Source organism: Tupaia chinensis, unplaced genomic scaffold, assembly GCF_000334495.1.
Source record: "Tupaia chinensis unplaced genomic scaffold, TupChi_1.0 Scaffold144767_1, whole genome shotgun sequence".
Lineage (NCBI taxonomy): Eukaryota > Metazoa > Chordata > Mammalia > Scandentia > Tupaiidae > Tupaia > Tupaia belangeri.
Window position 1 is genome coordinate 2,325,622 of NW_006204627.1, and position 11,735 is coordinate 2,337,356.

Sequence of the window (11,735 nt, forward strand, 5' to 3'; positions counted from 1 at the left end):
GTTTCTCTCTCTGGTCAAATTAAAATAAATGAGTGAATAAATAAAATTTTAAAAATAATTCTAAAAAAAAAAAAAGAGGAGGAGGAGAAAAAGCTTCCAAGATGATTCAACCTGTAGCCAGGATTGAGAATCACTTCTTCCTAGATCTCTTAAGGTCAAGCTTTTAGGATTCCAAATATTTTTAGTTTCTCCCATTTTGGTGCACTTACAATAGCTTCTGCATGTTCCTGGATTTGCTCTTTATCCTCTGCATTTCATTCTCCCCACACCTGACAATTATTTCATTCTTGCTCCACAGCCTTGGATGACTTTCCATTTGAGAATATGATGTACAGAACAATTCTTTGGCCTAGTGGTTAAAATGGTTGGATTCCACATGAACAACTATGCAATTCAAGTCCCAGATCTGGTGGCTTTAGAAGCATACTGGGCACATGTACATGTGCCAAAAATCCCAAATGGTGGGAGAGATGGAGGAGCAGGGATTATGGTGTGACCATTCTTTTAGGGGGTGGGTGGAAAATGCAACATGACTACAACCCATGGAAGGCGCTTTCTCCTGTCCCTCTCTCGCTGTCTCTCTGTCTCTGGAGAGCTCATGTGCATGCTAACCAGAAAAAGATAGAGAATATGATGTAAATTATAAAGTCTTTTGCACACAAAATTAGACACATATGAGAACTTTTGTATACAGTTTGGGAGGTTTGTGGATCCTAGCTGAAATTTCCTTCTTCTACAGCATAAATTCCAAATTCTTTAACATGGCAATCAAGAATCTTGATTGCCTCCAACCGGTCCTCCTAGTCTCACCTCTTGCTTGCAGCCTTCCTTCCAGTCACACTGTGCTCCTTGTCCCTTCTCTGACAACTACCAAATGTCTGGACTTCTGGCTCATGCTGTTCCCATCAACTGGGATATTCTATTCCTTCTTCTATACTGAATGAGCTCTGCTCTATTCCAGCCATCCTGGCCTTATTCATCAATGGCCTAAGCTCATTCAACTTTTGGCTCTTGAACTTTGTTTTCTTTACTTTGAAAGATTCTGCCCTAGATCTTCAATGACTGCCTACATTTCATCATTCAGTTCTCAGCTTATGTATCACCTCCCCAAGAGACATTCTCTTATCACCCTATCCAGAGTGTCTATCTTCCATCCTCCAGCCATACCAGCTTAATCTTTGTCCTGTTTAGCTTTCTTTTCAACATTTATCATCCTCTCAAATTTCTGGCTTGTTTATTATTTTTTTAAATGACCTCTATCCTTCCAATAGCATCAAGTCCCTTAGGAGAAGTAACCTCATCCCTAGCATCCAGAAAAATGCCTGGCAGAGTTGGCTTTCCATAAATATTTGTTGAATGAACACATGAATCCTCCATACCCTGTCTAAATGACCCCTCTTCTGAATCCCTAGTGATCTCCTCCACCTTTATCAAAATGCTTCTCTGTCCTCCTGGAAACAGGAACAACTCTTTGTTTCTGTCTTTCTGGTTCCCAGTAAGTATACTGAGTTCAGTATGTTTTTCCCCTGATGTGCAAAAGTGTTCATTTTCTGAGGGAAGAACTTGAGCATGTGCTCAAGAACAGGAAAGTCATTTAAAGTTCAGGGCAGAGAAGGTCAGGGTGATGTCTATTTGAATAGAGGACTTTTCAAAGGAAAATGAGTAGTATAAAACTGACAGTGCTTATATGGTCTCTATGTTTTATCAGTATACACTTGCATTTTAACTTAATTTCAAAAATTAACAAACTCAATGGAATAATTGTTTCTTCGTATCTAACAGTGATGCTACTCTCTGTCATAGATAATTAAATATTTTAAATAGATGCGAATTCATAGTGTATTGCATGATTCTGCCATTTACTAGCTATGTGACTTTGGGCAAATTACTCAATTTCTCTAAACTTCAGTTTCCTCTTATATAAATGAAGATTTGATGGAATTTTCAAACTAAGAGGGCTGGCAGGTGGCATGGTGGTTAAGGATGTTGGACTCCCACATGGCTGACTGTGGTTCAAGTCCTAGACCTGGTGGCTTGCTTTCTCTCTCTCTCACTTTCTCTCTCTTTCTCATTTTCTCTCTCTCTCACTCTTGCTCTCGCTCTGTCCCTCTCTGGTCAAATTAAACATAAAAACAAACAAACAAATAAAGTTAAATTTTTAAAAAATGTCAAAATGAAATTCCTGCTTAAATACCTAGCACCATGGTTGACTCAGAGTAAAATGAATAATTGTTTTCCCTCTATCACTTTCAACAGATTGAAAAGCAAACCCACATCCCTCTTTTTTATTTTAATGATCACAGAGAAATCTAATCTTAGCAGATTTTTATCCTGAAGTGCCATGACATGTGTATATTTAGTTTTCCCATCTATCCTTTCCTTTCTTAGTATTTATTGAGCATGTACTATGTGCTAGGCACAGTGACATACCATTATGACCAAGATAGGCAGGGATTTTGTTTCCAGGGAGCTCACAGTCAAGGTAGGAACACTGTTAGGAAAACTGTGTTGAAGGAAGTGCATGGAGGTATAAGAATATATACCTAAGGATCCAATCTAGTTAATGAGCCTGTCTGAAAGAGAGATGGTAGATCTGAGTCCTAAATAATAAGAGTTGGCTAAATAAAGAGGAGGTAATTGTTGGCCCCACTGCCTAGTGGTTAAGGTACATGGCTAATGCAGTTCAAATCCCGGACCTGGGGGCTTAGAGAACATGATGGGTGCATGTGTATGCATGCCTCAAATCCAGACAGGATGGAGAAAGGGAAGAAAAGAGATTGTGGTTTGACCATTCCCATTGGAGGGTTCCTTCTCTTTTTCTCTCTTTCTCATGTCTCTCTCTGACAAATGCACATGTCCTCTGGCAATTAAAAATAAAAAAGAAAGAAAAAGGAGGGCAAAAGTCTTAAGAGGAATAAAGCTTCATGGTGCAAGGCTTGGACATGAGAGAAAACATCAAGGAACTGAAGGAATTTCAGTACGGCAGCAGTTGTGAGAGAAAGGGCAGATGAGACTGGCAATGTCAGTGAGAGGACTTGTCTTTGCAGGCCTGTTGGGGAGGGCCTTATAGGCTGAGCAGTAGAGCAGGTTACTGAAGGATTATAAGGAAGCAAGTGATATGATTTGGTTTGATTTTGATTAAGACCATTCTAGTTTTTATATAAAGGATTTGGGCTATGGAGAGGGAGGGTATATTAAGACTGAAAGCAGAAAGACTAGTTAGGAGGCTGTTGCAATACTTACTATTTCATTTTCCCTTTCCCAACAGATATTTGGATTAACTCATGCTTTCCAGAGGTTACCACCAGCAAAGATCCTGAATTCAACACTCAAATTGCAATGCACACAACAGAATCTGCCATCAGGGACAGTACATACTCGGCATCATCCCCCTGGGACTCTGCCACACCTACTCTTGCTACTACTCCTGCTCCAGCTTCCACTTCTACTCCTCGAAGAAAAAAATTGATTTGCATCACAGAAATTGTTACAGAAACTAGCACCATGGCTACAGAAACGGAATCATATGTTGAGGATCAAAAAGCGTTCAAGAATGAAGCTGCTGGGTTTGGAGGTAAGAGCTTTCTGTGTCTGTATTATGGCGTGTGTGTGTGTGTGTGTGTGTGTGTCTACATGCAAGAGACGATACAGAGAAACCAGCCTCTTTCTAGTGTGGGTACTCAGGATCTGCCAAATTTAACAATAAAAGCTTAGTACAAACCCAACTTGCATAAAATTGTAGGACTTGCAAACTATTAAAAAAAAAAAAACCCTTAATGCTGGGACCAGCAGTTACTGCAATGGCTATATTGCTGAACTCCCATGTAGTTGACCGCTGCTCGATTCCCGGACCTGGTGGCTTAAACTCATGCCGGGCACGTGTGCGTGCGTGCCCAAGATCCCAAGAGGAGAATGGAGGAGAAGGGATTGTGGCGTGGTCATTCCCCCTGGGGGGTGATTTCTCGCTTTCTATCTCTCTTTCTCTCTCTGTCTGTCTGGCAAGCGCACGCGCCCTGTAGCAAAAACCTCTCCAAAAAAGAAAAAAAGAATCTTACTGCTTAAGCTAAAAAATCACAAGTATAAAAGAACTTCATTGTTAAAAACTCAAAGGCTTTTAAGATTATTATCTATTACTATGTAGACGCTCTTTTTGAAAAATATACCCTAATGCCTGTGACTTTATTCCAATCAAATCTTTCTCAGATTTGTTGACTAGAGTGGGTCTCAAGGCCACAGAGAGAAAATGAACTGTCAAATTGTTAGCTTACACAAGGGTACTTCAAAAAGTCAGAGAAAAACATGGGATTAAAGTATGACTTAATTTTAGTGCAAAAATGTTTACATCTATGCATACTTCTTTCATAAGTATGCATAAATCTATGCATAGGTCTTCATTTTTCCGTGAACTTTTTGAAGTCTCCCTCCACCCCCACCACAGACTAGAGAGAACCTGAGAGGAAAGGCTCAGGATTCCACAAGCAAGAAGCAGAGAAGCTGACTCAGCCCCATATCATGATCACAGAAAAGACTTCTCCGCGGAGCTGCTATCGTCTCCATTACGTGTAACAAGGCATCGCTAGGTGGCGGCACACATGGTGTGAGGGCCAACAGCTCTGTCTCTGTTTCCTCCAGGCGTCCCCACGGCTCTGCTGGTGCTTGCTCTCCTCTTCTTTGGTGCTGCCGCTGGTCTCGCTGTGTGCTACATCAAAAGGTGGGTTGTGGGCACATGGCTAGCCTTGACATCCTTATCACATCTTTATCTTGTGCTATTCCAGGGTTGCTACCGACATTTTGTTTGTCAAAATGGAGGTGGCAGTCATCTTATACTGTACATTTTCTCGGTCAACTATCCTCCCTACCGTCCTATCTTTCCCGCTATTTCATGCATACTATCTAGCCTTTGGTTATCAGTCAATGGCTGTCCCTTTGAAGATCAAGAATTGACATCTACGAGGTCAGCAAGTGGCGTTATGGTTAAGGTGCTGGACTCCCACATGGTCCATCATAGTCTGAGTCCCAGATCTGGCAGCTTTCTCACTTTCCCTCCCTCCCTCTCTTTCTCTGTCTCTCTGGTGAGCTTACATGCCCTGATAGCAAATTAAATAATAATACTAATTTAAATAAATAATTCTAAAAAAAGCAAATAATTGACATCTAGGGAAAATTTATATGCTTAATTTGATTTGGATTTTTGTTGTTGTTGTTGCTTTTTGGGTATGGGGGAGGTTTGTTTTGGTTTTGGTAAAAGGAGTCACCAGGTCAACCGAAAGTTTGGCCTGTGAACATACTGTCCCATTTAAATGAATCCATCTAGGTGGGCATGTTTTGTGTATTTGAACATGTGTGTTAGCATCACTCTGAAATACAGCTCTCTCTCAGTGTACCATGCCAATGTGTGCCATTGCAGACAAAGCATTATCTACTGGTAATTGTGCGACATAAACCTTTAATTTTATGTTTCACTTTATTTTTTTGTTTATACCTAAAGGTATGCAAAGACCTTCCCTTTTACAAACAAGAATCAGCAGAAGGAAATGATTGAAACAAAAGTAGTAAAGGAGGAGAAGGCTGATGATAACAACCCTAATGAAGAATCAAAGAAAACTGATAAAAACCCAGAAGAACCCAAGAGTCCACCCAAAACTACAGTGCGATGCTTGGAAGCTGAAGTTTAGAGGAGAAAAAGATGAGAAGACACAACTGAGGCTGATCTCTTTCCTAAAATGTATTCTGACCCCAGCTGGCGAAACTAAAAGGGCTAAAAAACCAAAGAAGAAAGTCCACCCTTGGTTTCTAAGGCATCAGCTCAGGGTTGCCTTTGGACTATGGAGTTCACCAAAAAGAATTCCCTTCTTATTGCAATCCTTTCTGGACCCTGTCCTTCTACCTCCAGAGCCTCCCACAGCCTTTGTAGCCTGGTTATATCCTAGTAATATCTCAGCAGGAGAAAGGAGCTTTGCAAAGCACAAGGACCTGATATGGCTAGTCAATACCCACATGTTAAAAGGCCTTTGGGCTGGTTGACACCAGGGTTGGGAGTCAAGGAATAACCGAGACCAAAGCTTTCTCTCCTGACTCCACAACCCAAATCCTCTCCTCAGTTCTGAAAGGGAAACACTTTCGCCACCTGGCATGTCCTTCTGAGCCAGATTAGAGCAAAAAGGGGAAAAGAAAAGTCTGGCAAATGAATCCATGGAGATTCTTGTGACTTGAGACCTAATATCTGCAAAGCCAAAACAGAGAACTAGAATGAGGCCAAGGATGCTGACAGCATATTGTTAGCAGGGACTATAAACACAGACAAGGCCAAAGTATTCTCTGAGTAAATTGAGTTGGACTCACATTTAGAACATACACACACTTTCTTTCCTCTCTCTCTACTGCTGCTACTATTTTCTCTAGAAGAATATATTTTTTTAAAAGGAACCTCCCCAAAATACTCTTGCAAATTTGTATTTTTATCTGACTTTCAGAAATTATTACTGAGGAGTATTACTGTGTTAAAGGTAATAAAATCCAACATTCATTGAATATCTACTATATGTTAGGTGCTGTGCAAGATAGTATACTCTGTAATTGAATATTAGTCATCAAAATTTAGTATATGGTAGAAAGCTGTCTAAAACTATTTTTTTTTCAGTTTCAATATCTCTAGCTTATCATCTTTTAAACTAATGTTTTTTCCTGGGACTAATCTATTCATTTTCTCTAATATGACAACCATTATAACCTTAATTTATTATTAACATGCCTAGGAAGTACCTTATTACTTTTATGCCACAGTGCACACTCTTTAAATGTTGTAACAAATTTATCACCAACTCTGCCTTTTTTTTTTCTAGCGAGAAGAGCACAAGAGGTGCAGAAATATTTGTGTCATAACAAATAAATAAGTAATTTAGAAAACTTCTTTGCTCTCTTGTTGACATAGACACATTATGCCTTTCATGCGAAAATTCAAGTAAGGACTAAGTCATCATCTATAGTTTGCAAAAATAAAAGATACAACTTTGGTTATTACCATACAAACACATATAGTCCCAAAAGTACATACCTCACCATGTGGGGCTATTCTTGCTTCAAATGATCATATTTTAAGTGATATGTATTCTGGCCCTAGTTAGTGAAACTAAAATAGTTAAAGAACCAAAGAAGAAAGCAGTATGTGGTCAAGTCACATACAGTAACTAACCCTTTACTTGGGATTGAGGTCCTACATTTCAAGCCATTTCAGAGTTCACAGGGAAGCTGGCTACTTAGGATAGCTCATTTGTCCTATTTCTCAAGCCTTCTCTCTCCCTCTCCTTAGTCTTCTCCCCTTAGACCGCTAGTTATTTTCTTTTCCTCACCATTGACCCCAAGCCCCACAGTCTTTTTAGCTCAGAGGCCATAACCTGTAGGCAGACTCTTTTTTTATCTAATATATAAATCTTGCCTAATTACCAAGAATTAAAAATTAAGAGACCTCACAAGTTTAAATTTTGAGGTTCCCTTGAAAAATGGGAAGGTCTGGAGATAACCCAAATTCTCTGACAGCAGTAACTATCTGATATGAGTAGTGGCTGTTCCCTTTAAATGGAGTATTCTCTCTCCATTTCGCCACAGTCCTCAACACTCTCAATTACAACCTTAAGTCAAAGTAAAGGTGCCATCTCCTGTGAATCTTGTAAGACTGTAGCCTTTTAAAATTTAATTTGCCAGAGGGCTCATGTGTTCACCAGAGAGAGACAGAGAGGGAGAGGGAAGAAGCATCCCCCAATGGGATATGGTCATGCCACAATCTTTCTCCATTTCTCTAACCTGTCAGGATTTTGGAGCATGCACATGCACTCACTTGGAATGTTTTTCAAGCCGCCAGGTCAGGGATTCAAACCTGATAGTCGCCCATGTGGGATCTGGCTTCCTTAACCACAAGGCCACAGGACCAGCCCTGTAGCCTTTTTCTCAAACCCAGTTCATTACATTCATTTGCCTTATCCCTTGGCACTGTAGGTCTATGAGTCTGAAATTCTGGTTTGTTAGTCCTTAAACCTTATCAACTTCATCCAGTTCTTAGAGAGTGAAGAAGAGATAGGGGGAAAGTCCCTGAATAGCAGTCTTTCCTATGTGTGTATTAGATGAAAACTAATCAGGGACCAGCAGTTAGCGTAATGGCTATGTCGCTGGACTCCCACGTAGTCGACCGCGGTTCGAGTCCCGGACCCGGTGGCTTAAACTCACGCCGGGTGCGTGTGCGTGCGTGCCCAAGATCCCGAGAGGAGAATGGAGGAGAAGGGATTGCGGCGTGGCCATCCCCCCTGGGGGGTGATTTCCTGCTTTCTATCTCTCTGTCTCTCTCTGTCTGTCTGGCGAGCGCACGCGCCCTATAGCAAAAACCTCTCCAAAAAAAAAAAAAAAAACTAATCAGATCTTCCAGACTACACCTCCATCTTTTGGGTATCTAATATATTAGAATGTTATCATCATCTTCTGTTACTTTAGACAGGTAGATGACCTACTCAGGAAAAAGAGAAAGGGAGTATAATAATTCTACATGGCCACATACAATCACTCAGTAACCCAAACCAAGCTCATCATCAGATCCATCTAAGGAGATTAATAAAAACTCAAAAACCACCAACTCTATCCTAGCCCAATAGATCAGAATGGTTTTTATGTCTAGGACCCTAAGGTACAAAAGCAAGCAAACAAATGAAGAAAACTCCCAGACAGCCTGATCCAGCTGGTGTCAGGATCAGTGACTGGGAATTACTGGACCAGAGAGAAGACAGATTAGAGACCAAAGAGTGCAGCTTTGAAATGCTAAGAGCTTAGAACAAGGCAACGTCAGTGGAAGTGGACAGAAGAGAAATTCCAGAAACATTTGTGATACTAAAATTGGAAGCACTCTCTGATTAGATTTAAAAATAAGTCAAAGACAATAGTGAAGTTCTCAGCTTGCGCAATTACACGAATGGAGATTTCACTAACCAAGTTAAGGAACAAATAAAAAGGAGAGAAGCTAATAAGCTGGGCTTGATAATATGTTGTTTGTGGTATGGAAACAGAATATCCAGTGGAAGTATCTAAGAGAAGGGTAAAATTTTAGATCTTGGGGACAGGCTAAGGCTAAAGAAAAGGATTTTTTAAGCCACTAACATACATGAGACAATCGAAGGCTTGGGAGGGAGTAAGAAAAGATTAGTATGGAAGTAAAAGAATAAATTTTAAAAATGTCTAATGGCTGACAGTGAGAGTTATAGCAGGACAATGAGACAACACCTGACCTCTGATTGCCAGTCTATTTTCCCCTTTATCCTCCTTCCTAAAATGAGTCACCCTGCTGGAGAAAGTCTAGGGCAGCCTATATAATAAAGAAATGAGAAGTAGGCAAGGAAGGAAGGAAAATGGAGAAGAGAAAGAATTACTTCATGAAGCTAGGTGTTGAGAGAGGTTTGGAGGGTTTAAGGAGGGTGATGCCATAAAGTAATTGTGGACTGTGATCAAAGCAGGCAGAAGAGAAAAGGAAATTTATATAAACTCCACTTGTGGCATATATATCTAGATCCCTTTCATAGTTTTAGAAAAATTAAAGGATTATTTTGAAGATAATTTTGGTTGCTGTGTTGTTTCTTTCACCTCAACACACTCCAGGCCTATACCACAGAGGTCAAAACTTAAATAAAGTATAATGAATTATTAGACTAAAAAATAAAGTAAGATGGTATATGTAGTCCCTGGAGTTCTATCATTAGGATACAAGAATTAAAGACTATAGAGCTTGAAGGGCCAACCACAGTTCAAGTCCCAGACCTGGCAGCTTGCTTTCTCACTTTACCTCTCTCTCTCTCTCTCTCTATCCCTCTCTGGTCAAATTTTTAAAAATAAAAAAAGTTAAATAAAATAATTCTTGAGATTGGGAAAGGGCAAAGGGTCAGACATAGGGGTAAATAAATTAAAAAATAATTAAAATCCTTAAAAAATAAGAGACCATAGAGCTTGAACACTGGCATTAAATACTAACTGAAATGGAATGAACTCAATTTACTTTCTATTATACAGTCTCTGACCTTTCTATACTATTTCCCAGACCTGAGTTCAAGCTCTCATCCCTTTCCACTTAGACAATTTCTCTCCATTTCCAGTCTTGAAAACCTGTCATAGCTCCAGTTCATCCTCTTATCCTATACCAGGTTGAATATTTTCCAACATGGAACTTATTATCACACCGTTTAGGTCTCCTCACTCTAACCTGTCAGGTTAAAGTCTAAAGTCTAAACACATTACTGTTCAGGGTAGATAAGGCAAGCTGCAATTCAGCATCTTTTTCTAAAATGAAACTTCCTAAACTTCAGAAGGTGGAAAGCTAAAGACTCTTCCCATACTCTCCATGACTGGGCTTCTGGATACAAAGAGGTTCCACCAATTTACACAAACATGAGTTAGAGGCAGAAGGGAGGAGAGACCTACTTAATGCTACTTTAGAGATTGCTGCAGGTAAGCACAGTCATGGAGATACAGGCTTTTTCACAGCGAACTTTCAGAATCTAGCCTTACTTCAACCACAGAGGCAGCAGTGATGTGATTTAGGTTCTAAGCCCAGTCACTCACTTCATGGGTATGGAGGCAATAGTGACTAACAGTATCTAACTCCAGCTTCCCTACTTTCCTTATTGTATAAGAGACAGAAACTTCCCCTCATGGGCCAGTTCAGAGGCATTGATCTGGGAGGCTTTCCTGGGGCTCTGACTAGAAATCATTCCTCTAGCTCTTCCAATGATTTCACAAGTACCTAACTCCCTTTCTTAAACTTTTTTGTTTAAAATAGTCAGAGAGGTGGAGCCAGCAGTTAGCATAATGGCTGTGTCGCTGGACTCCCATGTAGTCCACTGCAGTTCTAGTCCCGGACCCGGTGGCTTAAACTCACACTGGGTGCATGTGCGTGCGTGCCCAAGATCCTGAGAGGAGAAGGAATTGTGGTGTGATCACCCCCCCTCGGGAGGTGATTTCTCGCTTTCTGTCTCTCTGTCTCTCTCTGTCTTTCTGGCAAGTGCACACGTCCTATAGCAAAAACCTCTCAAAAAAAAAAAAATAGAAAGGTTTCTATTTTCTGTAAGGATATCCTCCTGACTGACACAAATGACATTGGATACATTTTTATAGTTTGGTCTCAAAATTCATTCCTGCCAGGATACTTCAGGTTATAGCTACACAAGATTATCAATTCCAGATTTAATCTGTATTCTACTTTATTCTTTTTGCAAGTTCTATGCCTTAAGTTTCAATTCTTTGCTTTTCTTCCTAATTGTATTAGTTATCTACTGCAAAACAAATTACTTCAAAGCTTAATGGCTTACAACAATATTTATCATGTCTGTGTTATATGTCAGGAATCTGGGCATGGTTCACTAGGTCCTTCAGGGTCACTCACAAAGCTACAACCCAAGTGTCAACCAGCACTACAGTCATCTCAAGGCTCGACTAGGGTAGAGCTCACTTCCAAGTTCACTCAATTTGACAGGGTTTAATTCGTTGTTTGCTGTTGGCTAAAGACTGCCTTCAGTTTTTTCCCATGTGGACCTCGCCATCGAGGCAGTTCACAAAATGTCAGCTTGTTTCATCACAGCAAGTGAGCAGGAAGAGCTAGAGAGAGAATGTACTAGCAAGACGAAAGTCATAATCTTACAGACCCAACCTTGGAAATGATATTCTATTACTTTTGCCACATTCTGTTCACTAGGAACAAGTTATTGTGT

The 11,735-nt window shown here is 40.2% G+C and overlaps 1 protein-coding gene across 1 annotated transcript in view; it reads left to right on the forward strand.

Moving 5' to 3' along the window:
• LYVE1 (lymphatic vessel endothelial hyaluronan receptor 1) overlaps positions 1–6,906 on the forward strand; it is a 19,091-nt gene extending 12,185 nt beyond the window's left edge. Inside the window, exons 4-6 of the mRNA XM_006167433.3 lie at positions 3,269–3,574; positions 4,633–4,711; positions 5,489–6,906. Coding sequence (XP_006167495.1) covers positions 3,269–3,574; positions 4,633–4,711; positions 5,489–5,675 — 572 coding nt within the window. The 3' untranslated portion in view covers positions 5,676–6,906. The remainder of the gene's footprint in view (positions 1–3,268; positions 3,575–4,632; positions 4,712–5,488) is intronic.
• The last annotated feature ends 4,829 nt before the right edge of the window (positions 6,907–11,735 follow it).